The sequence below is a fragment of the Mesoplodon mirus genome (assembly GCF_964341445.2).
Source record: "Mesoplodon mirus genome assembly, chromosome: 11".
NCBI classification, from domain to species: domain Eukaryota; kingdom Metazoa; phylum Chordata; class Mammalia; order Artiodactyla; family Ziphiidae; genus Mesoplodon; species Mesoplodon mirus.
The window spans coordinates 81,470,831-81,489,423 of record NC_138987.1 but is presented as its reverse complement, the minus strand read 5'-3'; the positions used below and the strand labels follow the sequence as shown (position 1 = coordinate 81,489,423).

The window sequence follows — 18,593 nt, the reverse complement described above, 5'->3', positions numbered from 1 at the left end:
ATGAAAACAGAGGCGGTTATAAAAGAAGTGAGAGGACACGCCCTTGTTTACATGCATAAAGGAAGAATGAGTGGACATAGACTTTAATGGGGAGACATTTTAAAAGAACTAAGTATATTCATGTAAAGAACTTAGAACATTGCTTGGCATATATTTAGGGTGTAATAAATTCCAAGTATCATAATTAGCATTATTATTGATAGATGGCTGTCAAATCTCATGCAAAGTTATAGTTTTAATATAACCAACAAATTCTATACTTAAACAATATGAGGTTAAGTTATCCTCATTTTCAGTTTAGGAGTATTAGAAAGGATTTTTTCTTAATTCATAATAGGGGTGTTTCATATGAGGAAAGGAATAAAAATATATTCTATTGACTCTGAAAGACTTCCCCCCGATCTGAGGTGTTAGTCTATAAATTTTTCTGGACATGCATGAATAAAATTATTTATTAATGCCAGTTATTTTCTGCTTTGACCATTAAATTATTCCATTTTTTAATGGTTTCTTAGAAGCAATAGATTGTCATTGAGACATATTTGAAATTCTGAATACAACTGAGAACCTCTTGTTTCTTGGCCTTAACCTTTAATCACAATCACCTCAATATGGAATTGCTGATTTTAAAAAACTTTAGGAAAAAAAAATTAAAAACACAGGGCACCCAGTAGGAAGCCAAAGGTAGAGTGACATAAAGACGGACCGGTTCTGCTACACATCAATCTTTTTTATTAAAGTAAAATACCAAAATATATTCAATTTGAATAACTCATAAATGTCGGACATCTGTAAACCTCTTTTTTCCTGTACATTCAAATGATTTTTACTTGGAAAATAATTGCAAATAATTTTTTTTTTTTGCCTCAAAAAAGCCTTACTTTTCTAGAAAATCAGTTTTGGGTTTTTTTTTTTTTTTTAGGAGAACATTTTTGTCTTGGACGTCAGGGAGGTCTGCAGCAAATGAAATAAAAGATTTCTGTTTTTTTATTCAACTGCAGTCAGTTGCCAGTTGCCATGAGAATTCGCTGCCTCTAGGAGGATGACTACCTGCACCTATGGAGCCTCCGCAGCAGCTGGCTGCACAGCCTTCCACTCCCCGAGGCTTGTTATCATGCTACTGCGCATGTCTGGGCCTTCTGTAATGTGGACCTGCTGTCCACTAGGTAACAAACCAAGGCCTTCACAAATGCACGCTAGGGCTTGCAAATTCAAATTTCATCCTGGGGCTTCCCTGGTGGCACAGTGGTTAAGAATCCGCCTGCCAATGCAGGAGACATGGGTTCGAGCCCTGGTCCGGGAGGATCCCACATGCCGTGGAGCAACTAAGCCCGTGCGCCACAACTACAGAGCCTATGCTCTAGAGCCCAAGAGCCACAACTACTGAGCCCGCGTGCCACAACTACTGAAGCCCGTGAGCCTAGAGCCCGTGCTCGGCAACAAGAGAAGCCACCGCAATGAGAAGCCCGCGCACCACAATGAAGAGTAGCCCCCGCTTACCCGCACGCAGCAACGAAGACCCAACGCAGCCAAAAAATAAAATGTAAATAAAATAAATAAATTAAAAAAAATTTTCATCCTGGTCTTAGACACAGCAAAGTTATTTTAACATCTAAGTGACACACGCTGCCCCACAAACACCAGGTTCTGGCTTTCGTTCTACTTTTTTTTTTTTTTTTTTTCTTTTTGTGGTATGCGGGCCTCTCGCTGTTGTGGCCTCTCCCGTTGCGGAGCACAGGCTCCGGACGCGCAGGCCCAGCGGCCATGGCTCACGGGCCCAGCCGCTCCGCGGCATATGGGATCCTCCCAGACCGGGGCACGAACCCGTATCCCCTGCATCGGCAGGCGGACTCTCAACCACTGCGCCACCAGGGAGGCCCTCGTTCTACTTTTGCAGTTAGACACACGTGGCCAAGATTGAAAGGTGGCAGGGGTTACAAGGTCAGATCCGCAGAGTTTTCAATCAAATGGATTTTATCACTTACCATGTCAAATGTAAGAAGGCCACAGAAGAAAGAGCAGATTAATACAGGCTTTCCTGTAGTTCTTCATACTGACTTACAAATGATCCCTAATCGTGAAAAGCTACTGCCGCCACCTCTGGATGCCACCAGCGTCTCTGTCACTAGCACCTAAGTGCTGGAATCCCTCCAGGATTCTTTCCTCCTTACTCTGGGGGCTTTCCCTGCAAAATCATACCCACAGCTCCCAGTTCAGGTCAGCCTAAAAAAAACCCGCAGACTTTGCCCCTGGGGCAATACACCTGGAAGAATTGTCCCCTTTTGTCCACAGGGAAAAGGGAAGTTCTGTTCTTTGTGTAATGTATTAGGTGAAAATGACAGGTGATAGCAGTATTATGGGAAGTCTTTAATGCGTTTGCATTCGGAGGTATAAACCCATATCCAAACAGACTTTGTGACAGAACGGACTTTCTCAGCCTCAACACTGTAGACATTTGGGGCTGGATAATTCTTGGTTGGTGGGGGGGAGTTGTCCTCTGCATTGTGAGATGTTTAGCAGCATCCCTGGCCCCTACTCGTTTGCTAGATGCTAGTAAAACTTCTCCTAGAATTAGGACAACCAAAAATGTCTCCAGACATTACCAAATGTCTGGGGAAGAGGGGAGAGAATCAACTCCAGCTGATAAATACATAATAGAGAAGATTTACTTTTTGTTTTAAGAAATTGCCTTCAGAAGACAATACGCATAAAGAACAAGCATTCCAAGCATTCTATGAGGAAGGCAATATTAGGCAGAATTTTAACCATCTCCCCATTTTGGTTAGGAAAGAAATAATTTATAGAGATTAATCCTTTAATGAGGAGGCAATATAATTTAGAAGGTTGGAGCACAGGCCTTGGAATCAGAGATCTAGATTGATTTCCTAGCTGTGAAAGTAACGTCTCTGTCCTTCAGTGTTTTTACCTATAGTATGAGGATAGTTAGCGGCATCTCTCTATCCTTGGACATGCTTCAGGGTCTTCACCCGTGCTGTTCCCTGTGCCCAGAACGGCTCCTTCTTTCCCTTGGCCTTTCACCCTCCAAGTCTCAGTTTAAATGACCCCTCCCCAGAAGGGCCTGTCTGTTTATCTACAGCTGCGTTCTCCTGTGATTACCTATCGTAGCACCATTTGCAGTACCATATTGTGTAACTTCTCACGCTCCCCTCACTATCCCATAGTTTCATAATGTCCAGGATCATCTCTTTATTCAACACTGTCTTGAATATGCTGGCTGGCCCATAGTAGCGGCTCAACAAATGCTGCTGTAGGGATGAATGAATGAATGAATACACAGAGTTTTTATAATTATGAATATCATCATCGTCATCATCATTGAGGATCTGTACTGATCTGACTTAACTCAATTCCTATTTTACAAAAACACTCACCTCGTTCGGTTAAATGTTAAGATCCAAATGTCACAATGAGTAAGACTGTAGGAAACAATTACACTAGGATACCTGGTTGAGCATCTACAACAATGCCTGGGAAATTGTATAAAGCCTAAGCTTTGCAGACTTGCACAGAGGTGGGTGGCAACCTCCTGGGATATGTCCATACGTGTATGACCTAGAGGCTCTCATTCTCGGAGAGGGGGCTTCAGCAGCTCCCTCACTGTACCTTAGGGCTTCTGGATGCCGAGGGGTGGATGAGCACTGCTGTCAGCCGCCTTTATAGACTTTGGCAGGAGGGACACTAGCTTTGTTTTTGATTCACTGGCAAACCAACATTTTGCTCTTAAAATCAAACCACTGTTGCAGTGTATTTGTTTTTTAAAAAAAGGAAATAATTTTTAGAAGAGCAAGGCAGAAACAGGGTTACTCTGCTTGGGACCATGTTGTTAAAATGCTCATGCTAACAAGAAAGGAAAATTTTTAACATACTCTTTTTCATACTCTGTCACACAGAAAGAATGTTGAATTAAAAAAGAGATAAGTACTTATAACAATAAATTGACATTCAAGGTGGCCAACAGATCCTAAGAGCTATTTAATTCTAGCCAGCTACTTAAACTATGTCTGAGGTTTTGAAATAGCTCTCTGTGCTTTTTTGAATCATGGAAAATGGGAAGAAGAGTGAAACATCTGCAGATCTGAATCTGAGATTATGACAAATTCCGCAAACCGCTGACAAATGAGATTGATCTGCTCCCCCAGATAAGATATGTCATTAAAGGGATAGTGTGGGAAGGAGTCAGGATCAAGAGAAGCCAGTATGGGTTCAGACGAACCTCACATTGGGAATATTGGCAAACATTATGTATCTGGGCTTTGGCAAGGAGGCTTTGAGAAGGAGCCTCATGAGATATTTTTTAAAAGGAGGAACATGGGATAAATGGTAGTTTATTTAAGGCCGATTTCTTTGTGGGTGAATAATGCACAAAACATGACTATGTTAATCTGAAAGCATGTTTCTGGTGGCCACACACCAATGGACTCTGTCCTTAGCACTGTCCCCATGCAGCATTTCTAGCACCCTTAATGAAAATCTTTTGAGGTTGGCAAATTTTTTTTTTCTGTTAAGAGCCAGATGGTAAATATTTTAGGCTTTGTGGGTCACATACAGTCTCCGTTGTATCTTTTTCATTAAAGAAAAAAAAAAACATAAAAAGAAGCTGCAACCATTCTTAGCCCGAGGGGTGTACAGAAACTGGTGACAATTCATATTTCCCCACGGCCCAAGTTTGCCAACCCGTGTTCTAGAGCTTATCAAACTTGAGGATGACATGAGAGAGAATGAATATTCTGCTTAATAGAATCAGGATCCATAAAGGTACCATGAGCCTCATGGCACGTGAGCACAGGAAGGGGCCTGAAACCTAGAGATCATCTGGTCAAGAAGCCCCTCCTCTATTCACAGGACAAACTGGGACAACCTGGGATTATGGGTTGGCAGAAATATATGGACATAAATGCATGGTTTTATACTTGAAATCCCAAACTCCCAATTATGTGAGCACAGAATAGGCATTTATGGCTTGACAGCTGAACCAGTGAAGAACAGCATTTTAGCCACGAGTCAGTCAAATATGGGTCAAGAGTGGGGAGTGACTGCAAACTGCTCTATCCTAAACATGATCACACCACTCAACTTCTTGCCTTGGAGTGTTACATGAAGAGTCATCACTGTAATATGTGAGGAAGCTGAAGAAATTGGAGGTATATAAGCCAGAGGATGCATGTAACGGGATTTTAGAAACTTCAGAGTCCAGTAAAGCTACACAAGTAGAGAAGGAGCTGGTTTGTGGTTTATAGGCCTGAACTGGGTACCCAGGAGGTCAGGGGGGAAAGAATCCTGAGTGGCAGCTAGCTGTTCACAGTGCCTGAGCTGCTGGGACGTGGAAATGGAACATATGCATGTGTTTAATTCTCCCTTTAAGTCATAGAGCATGAAACATTGAGTCAGTAGAAGAGACTGTCCATTTTTATTGGACTTGAAGCAACAGTCCAACATCTTAGGGCAAAAGGCAACTTGGGGAAAAAGGCTCTATCGTTATGACCGAACAACGTGCTTCCAGATGGAAGTGGGGAAATCCATCCTTATGCTGTGCTTAACTCTTGCTTCCCTCCTTTTCTCTGAGTCTGATTTTGCCCTCTGTAGACAAAACAGAGACTAAATCTATTCCTTTTTTATATACAGAACTCTTGAAATATCTAAATGCTCCCTAAATCTTTGCTGCTTCTGGAAACAGATCACTAATTCCTTCTACAGTTCATTAAATTTCACACATGCCATAGTTTTCAAATTCCTGCCACATCCTTCGAGAACAGATTAGAGTCTAAAAAATTCTTTTTATATGCATGTTCCATTTGTTCCTTCGGAGGCAGGGAAAGTATCATATGCCCTATCTATCTATCTATCTATCTATCTATCTACCTACCTATGTACCTAGATAGATCTTCCTCTCTCCCTCCCTCCCTCCCTTCCTTCCTTCCTTCCTCTCTTTCAGGACAAGCCATCTGAACAAGGTCCAGGAAATTGGCATAACATATGCAAGACATAGACCTAGAAAGTGGCAGGTCAGGGATTATAACCAAGCTTTTTGAGTTCTAAACCCATGCTTTCCCATTCTGTGTTAAAGGATGGATTCTTCTGTTAAAGGCAATATATTCTTAGTTAAAGGCTATACAGTGGAAAGGGACTTGCTTAGTGTGGTATGGTTTTGCAATATGGTAACAGAATTTTTAGCAGCATGTACCACAGGGTAAATTTGATAAATTCTCATGATTAGAAATAACGTAAGGAACAGGGTGAGGATACAAAATGACGGATATGAGAATCCTTTCTCTAGTTTGAAACTTTTAGGTTCTTTTACCCTCCATTCTTCTATTTCAACTCACCATGAAATTTTTAGAGCAACTCTCTAACCTATAATAACTTTAATCAAATAAACATAACTTCAGAAGTATCGAGTTCATGCTGTCCCGGAGCCTTTTTTACAGACCTGTATTTGAAGCTGGCATTGTGGGTGAGCAGTTGTCCTTTTCACATGTTCCCAGGATTGAAGCGAAAGTCATAGCAGAAACTGCATTGCTACCTGAGAACACACAATGGAGACATGGTATAGAGACAAATATGCAAGTGACAAGAAATGAGCAGACAAATTACACAGGCACATAAATAAAAGGTGCTATTACTCCAAATTAGCTGTGCTCCTAAAGTTTTTAGTTAAGTTAGTGTAGAATTCCGAACACACTTTTGCCTACTGAATCAATTTTATAAATAGAGAATAGGTTCATGGGCCAACCCACGAAAAGCCTTTTCTATCTTTCTAAAGTGGCTGAGATAAACTACTAATAATACTGCAGGCCCTAACCACCATGTGTAACAATGTTCCCATGGCCAGATGCATTCAGGGCTCTGGCTTGGAAATGCCAGAAACATGTTCCCCCCGTGTAGCTGGTAACCCTGAGCTCTCAGCCACTGGTGCCCATGGCTGAGGTACAGCAAGCAGGAGGTGGCATCTCTTAACAGTAAACGGTGGGTTCCCGGGAAGAGGACATCAAACATCTCAGGGAAGCAAGAATCGTCTGCCAGATCCCTGTTCAGAATCTTGCCTTCCTTAGTCCCCAAGGATCCATCTTTACCCCCTATCTCCCCGGCCCCGATAGAAAAGAAAATAGTAACCTTCTTATCTGTGTAAAACAAGTTTCATATAACAAATTTTGTTGTTAGTAACAAACACAACATGAAGAGTTTCGTTCCTCTCAAACCTGTTTTTCACACGGAGCCACCAAGGAAAGTCCAGAAGGTGGAGGGAGAGGATTAAGTTCATTTTTATAGACTGAAGAAATATTCGAGTGCATTTCAGGGCAGCACCCACCAAGGTTGGCCTGATTGTTTGATGAGGTGAAGGCAGAAGTGGGGAATGGTGGCTGGAGTTTGGACGTGTGATGAGGAGAGAGACCAGGCCTGGAGGTGCCACCAACACAAGCCCTGGAGCTGAGAGAGCTCGGGTCCCCAAGAAAGGGAAGCCACAAACTTTACCTCCCCGCACCCTGACTGGGGCAGCATGGCAGAAAGGATGGGTCTATCACGGGGTAGAGTGAGCGTCACGTGGTCAGAGGGGTGGGGTTCCTGAGTGTTCCCCAGGAGCCATTCCCTTAATTAATATTTACTGACTTCGTGCTAGGCTCTGAGGACTCGGAGTCAGGGCCTTGGAGAACCCACAATCGATTAGGGAATACAGAGAGGTACAGACATAATTATAGTTGAATGGAGGGAGTGGGGTACACGTAAAGTGAGGTAGTGCGTTCAGAGAGGGAGAGGTGAATTCTAGAAAGGAAAAAACACAGGTTTTTGGAGAAGGATCCATCTAGAGGAGACAGGATTTACACACAGGAAGATGAGGTAGAGGGTAAAGGGGGCAATTCCAGGTACAATCCTATGACAAAAGGTACAGAGGCCAGCAAAGGCACAGACAAGGCAGAGCTTCTAGGCTAATGATTTTAAACCAAGCATCCCACAGCCAGCCCAGGGCCCAGCAAAGTTTTCAAACCCGTAAGACACAGAATCAGAACTGTGGTAGGAATGAGTGACTTGCACAAGCAGAAGAGAGGCTGAGCGTTGGGGGGCAGGGGTGGGGGAGAACCACCTGGGAAGTTTCTGCCGTTTTCTGGGGAGAGGAAATGAGGGTAGAAACAGGAGGGCAGCACTGAGGATGGGGAATAGGGGGCAGTGGGAGAGACACTGGAACCTCCGCTTGTCAACACTACCTTCCCGCCAACTCCTTGGGCTTGTCTAAGACATGGATTCCCCTGAACACCGTCAAGTGCAGGCTCCTGCATCTACAGAGTCAGATTCCTCTGGTGTCAGAGGTGGGATATGCATTGTCCCAAACTCCCAAGGCCATTTGCAAATTATTGGTCCTCTGCTCTCATATCCACCTGTGGTGCACCTGCCATTCAGCTCTAGAACCTCACCCTCCTCTCTTTGTTCACTGATTTCTTCACATTCACTGAAGAACTGTGTACTTCTACATTCCCCATTTCACTTGCTTCCTAGATGTGTTATGCTTGATAATTTCACTCAACTTTGGGAGAAAATAGTTTTCAGTAATTGAAAGAATAAACTCTATGCTACATATCCACAGACATAATATATAGTATTAGGAATTAAATTTAAAATGTTACGAAAATATGAGTGCTTCTTCCAGGGCATGGTACCACATACACTCTCTATGAAACAAAAACTCTCAGTCTATGAAGAATCAAGAGTTTAACTTTGTTAGCTGTTTTTGTATGCCAGATTTTTATAGTATTTACAAATGCTTTCTCTTGTTTAACAACTTTTTATATAAATATGTATAAATATTTTTAGTGAAGATCTTGACATTTTAGTCTTCGTGCTTCCTATTTTGTAAAAGATAGGAAAGAAGACTTTTTTATATTTCTAAAGAAAATATATTCATAATATAATGACGCTAACTTACTTTTTTTTTATTGGAGTATAGTTGCTTTACAATATTGTGTTAGTTTATCCTGTACAGCAAAGTGAATCAGCTATAGGTACACATATATCCCCTCTTTTTTGGATCTCCTTCTCATTTAGGTCACCACAGAGCACGGGGTTGAGTTCCCTGTGCTATACAGTAGGTTCTCATTAGTTATCTATTTTATACATAGTATCAGTAGTATATATATGTCAATCCCAATCTCCCAATTCATCCCCCACCCCCGTCCCCCTTGGTATCCATACGTTTGTTCTCGACATCTCTGTCTCTATTTCTGCTTTGTAAATAAGATTACCTGTACCAATTTTTTCAGATTCCACATATATGCATTAATATATAATATTTGTTTTTCTCTTTCTGACCTACTTCACTCTGTGTGACAGTCTCTAGGTCCATCTATATCTCTACAAATGACCCCATTTCATTCCTTTTTATGGCTGAGTAATATTCTGTTGTTATGTATGTACCACATCTTCTTTATCCATTCCTCTGGACACTAACTTTTTAAACAGCACAATTAAAATTATTTACTACAAGATTCATAAAACAATAATGACTGTACACGTTTGATTCAGAAACTGTGATGCTTCAGTGTCAGACTCACTCTGTACTGAATAACTCAATGTGATCATGCCTAGTAAATAATTAAGACAAAGAATTTTGAGAACAGATAGTTTATGATTCACAGATAGTTTAGTACAAGTGGAGTTTTGGGGGTATTTACATACATGAGCTTTTCCTCCAAATATTTACACCTATAAAACTCTAGAAAAAGTAACATTTAAGGGAGAAAAAGAAAGGCCATAGCAGAAAATATACCATGTGTCTGTGAATAAAGACTACTACCTAGGTCTGAAATTCAGTCTCAAGTTTAATAACTTTCAATCTATGTATATGATGTTTCTATTCCATGCCTTGATTACTTAGACTAAATAATAGATCTAAATGCCACTTAATTATCCCATATTCTAAAAGCACCACTAATTAAATCCTACTTTTAAATTTGATGGTTTGAAGAAAGAGAGAGTCATTTTGTGGTTTCCCTTCTCTGCAACCCATAGGCAGTGGAATCACCCAGAGAAACTATCAGCAAAGTGCAGAACTGCGATGTCCATCCAGCAACACAGGAGAGGAGGAAAGAGACTTAAGAACAAAATTTAACCAAAACAACAAAATGTAGGAAAGGGGGAAATAAGAAACCATTAGGGAGCATAATAAATAAAAAGTCCAAAGTAAGATGGAAAGAATCACCCCTCATACCACAAGAATCACAGCGAGTATAAATGGGTGATGTCTAACCAGTCAGACAATAAAAATAAATATCATACAGAAATTCTGACAGCCACATATTCACGGACAGAGTCCCTTAATGAAAATATTTTGAGCATTTTTCTATAGCAAATTTTCTGACTATCTGATGGTTTCCAATCAAAGCATTTATGCTTTTCAACTATTCAAGTATAATATAATGTACTGTGAGCAAACATGTATGAAATAATGGTTGTGAATGATGCTGGAAGTTCTTGGGGGAGACATCCCCTAAGAGAAAGAATCCCAAAGCTATTACTCTGCACTAAAATTGTCAACTGTCCCCGGGAGTACAGTCAACACTGTTGAAACTTCTGCACTGAGACTGAGCTCAGGTGACGTTTCTTGTATGAAGATATCCCTATGCACACTGTCAGCTAACATACAGTGTAGGGGTATTTCACACTCATGAGCTCTTAGTGAACAAGAAAATGTTTTCAAAGGAATGAAAGAAAACATTGCCTCCATCATCATTCATCTGTGATCCTCTTAGCAAGCGATGTACCAGTCAGAGCCGCCATCAGAGCAAGCTCATTTAGTGGTAACAGCAATACCTGTAAGGGGAGTTCTGTTTTTCAGCCTATCCACCTCCATAGTGAAGTCATCCTTCAGAAAAAGGAATCCAATAATGGAAAACAGGTAGACAAGGATGAGGGCGAGGACTGCAGTTAGAATAATGGAGCGGCCATTCCGTGTGACACTTTTTATGACATTGAGCAGAGTCTCTTCTCTATATACTAAATCAAAAAGCTACAAAACCAAAGAGAACAAAAACAAGGAAACAATGCAATGAAGCAAAGGGTGAATAAATACAAAGGTAATCACAAATACAAATGCAGGCCATTTTAGTTTATCTGTGAGAGAATAACAGTATAAATAACAACTTAAAAATGAACCAAAATATGTATTTCTTCTCCAGTTTGAATGTGTTAATAAACTGCTTTTCAATAAAGATAATTCTAACACAATACATAATGTGCATCTGTTGGTTTCATAACCAATGTAATATCAATTTTTTAAGACATGGTAATAGCATAGCTTCAAATTTGAATTTAGAAAAATTGTAATATGATACATAACCAACTTAGCTACTTATTCCCTATTTTTAGTCTTCCTGATATTCTGTAGTTGCTTCTAGAATATGTAAAATGGCTAACATGAGAATGCTGAATTAGGGAACTAAGTGATGAATAATTGAAGGATTCATTCAACGGTTGTTTAATATAGGGATGAGAGGTGAAATGACATGAATTCAATTTTATGAGCCCACTAAAATAGAAAAGGTATGAAATTTAAAAATATTTGAGAAATGCAGACATCTTTCTTACTAAACAGGTAGATCGAGGGCAAAACCTATTACTTTAGTATATACTTTTGGGAACAGAAGTATAAACAGAATTATAATTCACAAGTGTTAATTCACTTCCTCTATGGATAATGGGTTATTATCCATTTTGTGTTTAGTAGTAGACAATCCATATGCACTAGTCAAGAACCTAGGTATATGTTTGCTATCGGCAGTCAACTTTAAGAACAATTTTATTTATTGCTATATTTAAAGTTGAAATTATACATTCGCAACTACATGTTTCATTATTAAAAGTTGGTTAAAAGCAATATTAACATTTACTTTAATGAAGGCATAAGTATCAGTTTGGAACTGAATAGTATTTTTGATATTGGAATAACTGGGGTTTGTTTTCTGCTATCTATGGGGAGTGATTAAAATTTCTGAGCTGTTTGAAATGATTAATACCAGTGTCGTTCATCCCTTCAGAAACACCAGGGCCTTGTACTCTGTTTTTCAGAGTTTTGAGGCTTATACAGTTACTTTCCAATTTAACTATAGTCTTGCAAATAATTGCTGTAAATATATTAACTTGTTTGCTCACCTTAGGACACTGATGTTTTTTGATGGTCAAACACAAAAACATATGTTTAACTATTTTGCTATCTGTTTATCTCCTGGAGGGAGATACAACCTTTAGAAACAAAGTCCTTATTCTTCCTTGAAGACAAGTTAAGTAACACAAGTTCAGCTTCCAAATTACTGACCTGGCTTATTTAACTTATTTATTTAAGCATTTAGTTGACAGAAAGGAGATTTTCCTTCAGCTGAACAGTGGCTTAAAGAAAAGGTCTGGAAATGGTTCCAGATCATTTCTGGATAGTTTATGAAAGTTTATAGTTTTCAGAAGCCCATAGGATACTTGCTGAAAATGCATATTCCTGGGCCCTATTCCATACCCATGGAATCAGAATCTTGAGAATGCAAAGGTATTGATGTTGGACAGGTGAACGGTTCCTTCCGTTTATTTCTCAAAGGAAAATCTAGAGTGTGGTTTCTATTACTGGTTAAAGGATTGGCATTTGTGGACACAACTGGGAATGCAAATTCACATATTTTTTAAAACATAAAAATATTTTTAAAATACATTTAAATACCATGTTGACATTATGTCCATTAAAATTTTCTTCTAGTCCTCTAAACATGAAAATGGAATATATCCTTTTTATAATCAACCCAATGAAAACAAATTAGCATAAGTGTTGTATGATTTGAAAAAGATGAGAGAAAAATGCAACTGGAAATTAAGGTTAACATAAATTAAAAGTACCATTACTATTAATAACTCATACAATAATTCAGATACACCTTTATTTTGTCAAAAACCTTTCCTTAAATAACAAAGATTTACATATATCATTTCACATGTTTTTCATATTATTTCTTTAATGGGTCTTGATATTACTAGTCTCATATTACCCCTATCCATTTTATAGACAAGGAGATTGAAGCACAAAAACATTATAATAAATATTACATATTACAGTCAGGGAAAAGTGCTGGGTATAATAGACCTTTACCTATCATAGGCAGACTTTAAAAAATGCAATTTTTGTGGTGAATTAGAGCAAAGAAGGAATTCAGTAGGATCCTTGGATCAGAAAAAAAGTCTACTTTTGATGGCTGAATACTAATCTAACTTAACTGGCTGAATACTAATCTAACTTAGCTGCCTGGAAGATAATTTTGTATCCTTATGTTGATAAGGGACAAATCCACTCTTCACTGTGGCTCTTTCAAGTGTTTTAGGGTAAACAGGAAGTTAGCTTCTTACTTAATCTTCCTACATGGGTGAGCTAGGTCACAGGGAAGCAGGAGGCAATGAATTTGCCCCTCATGACCCAAGCAAGCCAGGTCAGCATAATGTTTTTTAGATCTTCAGCTTGTTTTCAGGTATTATTTTATTGGGTAGTGTTCTCCTCTGCATACCAACTGTGAGCTGAAGATATAAATAAATTGTTCCTCTGGCATCATGATGCTAACCTGGTAATGCTCTAAGTTTCAAAACATTACCATATACTTGTACTGACTCCTCTCCTTGTTTATGGCTATAGAACATATATGTAGCAAGGAAAACTGATAACCAGCAAAAAAACAAAACCAAAACCAAAATGCAACTTTAGAAGAAATCTAAAAATCCACTTAATGAATAGATATATGTAAATAAGCTTAACAACAATAACATATTAAATCTAAAACTATAAGACTGCCCTTAAAACAACTCATCATCTTTTTGCTAAGTTGGCTTTCCGCCTCATTTTATTTATATGCCATTCTAAAGATACACAAAATATTTGCTGTTATACATAAATGCAATGAATTCAGTACCAAGAAAGTATATCCCTTTTCTTGTTGAAGAATCTCTAAGGGAAATATGACTTGGCTGAAACCCAAAGCAGCCTGCTATACAAAGCCTGGGTCAAGAGGTGGGTCTCAGAGAGAGAAAATAAAGAATTGCACCACCTATGTCGTTTCTCAGAGAAAAAGACTAAAAATAATAATAATGCATGATTTTCCTAGGCAAGTCTAAAAATAACATAATTTGTCCTAAATGCCAGACTCTGCTTAAAAAAAAAAAATCAAAGGAAGAAGCATAAGAAGCAGCAGCACTATGTATTTTTTTCAGCAGTGACTATCCACATAGAGATGTACTCACCAGGAAGCTATAGAAGAATTCGTGGACAAAGAGGCCCAGCATGCAAACCAGGACATATGTTACATGGTAGAGAAAGGCCATATCCAGGATGACCGCTCGGTATCCTCGGGTGAAGGTGCCACGATTTCCAACAAAACTCACCAGAAATACTATTTTATTACAAAGCTAAAGGGAGGAAAAGATTCGATTTTACTGTCTTATTTGTTCTGAAACTCACAAAAACAGCATGTCATTGACAAAACCTATTATTCACAAAGTCTGTGGTTTTCTTTTATGATTTCTCATTTTGTAATTTTTCAGCACTGCTTACAAATCTGCATGTAAACACCATACAGACAAACCCTGTATTCTTTGCAGTTCCAGGAAAAGAGAGGAAGAGTGATTAAGAGCCCCAGTTCTGCAATCAAGACAGACGTGAATTTAAATCTTAGTTTCCCCACTACTATTATCTTACCTAGGCCATGCAACTGTAGGCCTTGGTTGTTTCTTCTCAAAAATTGGAATAAAGGAATTCCCACCTCATAGAACTCTTCAAGGAATTAAATAATTCATAATGCATATGAAGCCCTTAGTACAATGACTCTTGAAATATTACTCATTATATTTTCCATATTAAAAGTAATAATGCAATGTTTTTATTATTATACTATAAATGAAATAGAAAAATATATTTTCAGAAAACATCCAGAGATTTGTCCTTGATTTTTTTATCCTGGACTTTCTCTACTGAATATTATTTTAAACAAGTAGGCCATTTAAAATTATTTTTGTATTTAATTTACTCTACATTCATAAAAATATAAATATATTTCTCTACCTAGATTAAAATAAATATAATACTTGCATGTATCTTCTAAGTTCTATGCATGGTAACTATTCAGTAAATGTTTTGGAGTGTTTATTATGCTTGGTACCATGCAGAGCAGGGGTCCCCAACCCCCAGGCTGTGGACTGGTACCAGTCTGCAGACTGTTAGGAACCGGGTGGCACAGCAGGAGGTGAGCGGCAGGCCAGCGAGGGAAGCTTCATCTGCCGCTCCCCATTGCTCCCCACCACTCCCATTACCGCCTGAACCATTCCCTGCAACCCTGGTCTGTGGAAAAAGTGTCTTCCACAAAACCGGTCCCTGGTGCCAAAAAGGTTGGGGACCGCTGATGTAGAGTATTCAAATTAAAAATACATTTAAATAGAGAAATTTAAGGTTAAGTACAGACATTTAAATACAGAATACAGAAATTTATACTGAGGTTCTTTGGCAACGGTACCATATTTGTTTTTATATGTCCAAACCTAACTTTGGGAAGACAGCTTGCTCTTTGCAACATCATAGATTTTTCTCCATGTATATGAAAGAAACTGCCTTATGGAATGATTTTAAATAACATAAGAAGGAGCACAACACTTTGGGCAGAAGTAAAATTTGAGAGGTTGGAAAAACCTTTCCCTTCCACTTTCTGAAGTCCATCCAAATCAATACAGATAAAATGAGAAATGGTTTATCATTGCACGTTGTGAAGATAACCAAACCAAATCAACAACATAGCAATTAAAAACTTCAAACCTTTCCTAAGTTTGCCCCATGTTAATTAAATATCCTCTCGATAATAGATATTATCAATTTCATTATCTTGTTAACTTGAATAATGTTAAATAGAAAGTCTTACTTCACTATTTAGTGTTACATCATCATACCTTTACATTACTATTAATACATAGCTACAGTATTAATGGATGTCTTTATGTTTACTATCCAAGAGCAAGTTTAATTCATTCATCCATATCATCAATATGAAATAGAAATAAGAAGTGCTATAAAAAATAAAATTAAAATTATGACTTTTCAGAAGGATGAATTATATGTTGAAGACAAATTGTTTAAATGTTGTGTCTTTGAGTCATAAAAAATTATGCAGGAAAACAATAAGTCCTATATACTTATAGGAAAAGGGATACATTGACTTCAGGTTCTCAAGAGAAATACAGTTCAGTTCTCAAACAATGCAAAAGCAAGGACACACTTCTGCCTAAAAGGGCCTCTGCCATTCTTCCATGAAAAAGAAAGATTCGCCTTATTTGCTTCAGGTTAATTTTTTTGAACCTTGACCTAAAGCTTCATATTGATGAATATGCTCCTTTTCTCTTGATGGAGCCAATGCTGGTAGTGGCAGCCACCTATTTCTGCACAGATCAGAAACAAGGAAACTGCTGTCTTTTAATCTTGAAGTATTCATACCATGAAGAAATAAGTGTAAGTATAAATGATTTGGGTAGGAAAGAACTTGAACGCCGGTTTCTCCTGCCGCATGACCTTGAAATTTGCAAATTCATTTTATTGAGCATTTTCCATGAAAGCTGGGAATATTTATGGAAATGAAGAAGTTACAAAAACATTCTCCCATTTCATGTCATGACTTACTTGACATTGTCTAACCAGTCCTTCGTTTGTCAATACCATTACGTAGGCAATCATTGCTTCTGTGGCAAGCGTTCATGTGGGCAACAATAAACGGGGGGTGTGGGAACTGAGCAAGGTGGTTAAAAGGCCATCTTCTGAACTGGTGTTGGAAGGACCCTCGAGTCAGCACACAAATACCAATATAAATGATCACAACCGTCCCTTATATTTTTTTCTTTCTCCATCTATTCTTCAAAGCTGCCCTTGATATATTTTTCATTGAGAATGGGATAAATTGTGTGAAGGTTGGGGGAAAAAGTGGCAGGTGGGGAAGGGAAACGGCAGCAATGTAAGCTCTCTGTACAGCCTTTTAAAACTGACACATCATCCAAATGATGGTCTTCCAAAACAGAAAAATGAATGTTCGTTTGTTAATCAATGTACACTAAAACAAATTCATTAATTTTAACTAGGTAAATTAACTATACAGTATAGTAATATTTTCATAGATACTTTATATTTCATTGATATGTCTTTGCAGGACTTTTTTTTAAAACAGTGCAGTATAGTGGAAAGACCCTGGCTTAGAAGTTGGGCCATCAGGGTTCCAGTCTTGGCTCTGCCACTAATTACTTAGGTAAATCCCCCTGGTGTCTATAGGATGTATACACTCATTTCTAAAATGAAATGACTAGAAGGGAATAAGCCTTAAGGTGCCTCACAGCTCTAGAATTTTATGTGGTGTCCCTTAAATTTTTCTATTTTATGTGATCACAGAAATTTATAGCTGCCTTTATATAATTCTTTTTGTCTTATTTGGTTCTATGTCCCTGATCAATAATCCTATCCCCATCTTACATTGTTCCTAGTTATTTTCCAACAATAATTATAGCAAAAAAAGATTGTCTACTATTTATTAAAAAATAAAATTGAATTTATTGTCTTGAACTGCAGTTTAACTATATTATTATATATTCATCAACCATCAACCTTCTTACTAAAAAATCAGATTATTTGATTCAAAAATCTCCATTTCAGTGATGTTACATCTTGGGCAGGATAAGGTTCTACAGTCAAAGCGTGAGACAAAATTGTCATGTAGTCAAAATCACCCAAGAAATCTTTTAAATTGCCAGCAAAACAGTACAGTAAACAAGGGTGGTGTAAACTGTAGTGTCTCTTACTAAATTCAACACATGCTAGTATTCTCCCAGCACTGGGGCAGTTTTCTGTTTCTGCAACTGAATATCAGAAATGGGAGCATCAGTGACTGTATTATATGAAAAACAGGGAGTGTGTGTGTGTGTGTATGTGTGTGTGTGAGAAAGAAAGGACGAGAATATGAGTGTTTTGACTCAATATATTTCACAGGTGTTTATCGTATTATTTATTATAAAAATCTAAAAATCTAAACAATAAGAATTAATGAAATGGTTAAATAAATTATATAACATCCATATAACTGGTTAATATTATCATTATTAAAATGAGATCTACAAATAAGTTTAATGGTATGAAAATATATTAAGTGATCCCAAACTGATAAAATGTGTTTATATTTGCCAAAATAATGTTAATTTTCATTAGCAATAACTAAAAATGTAATGTAGATGTGGGAAGAAAACTGTACTGGGTTATAAGATATGCTTTTATAACACAGAAGAACATTTGAATTTTTAAAAACAACTCAAATATTGAGGTAACCCCTGTGACAAGACAGAGAAGCAAGCTGCAAGCTAAATACAAACTTTTTAGAAACTAGCAAAGATGATAAAGATGAAGCATCATAATAAGCAGAAACTGATAATACTAAGTGCTCAGAATATAGATTGACGTTTTTCCTCCCACTTGATTCCTTTACCAAAAAAAAGGACTTTCTGTATTTGCTTAACACTTTGAAAGACACTGAGTCAGAAACAAACAAGTCCCT

At 38.0% G+C, this 18,593-nt stretch overlaps 1 protein-coding gene across 1 annotated transcript in view; it reads right to left on the bottom strand.

Annotated features, from left to right (window-relative positions):
- Window positions 1–18,593, bottom strand: part of ITPR2 (inositol 1,4,5-trisphosphate receptor type 2) — a 540,309-nt gene that overhangs the window by 71,473 nt on the left and 450,243 nt on the right. Inside the window, exons 50-52 of the mRNA XM_082634919.1 lie at window positions 14,269–14,433; window positions 10,819–11,014; window positions 6,449–6,541 (exon numbers count right to left, since the gene is read on the bottom strand). Of these exons, the coding sequence (XP_082491045.1) occupies window positions 6,449–6,541; window positions 10,819–11,014; window positions 14,269–14,433 (454 nt within the window). The remainder of the gene's footprint in view (window positions 1–6,448; window positions 6,542–10,818; window positions 11,015–14,268; window positions 14,434–18,593) is intronic.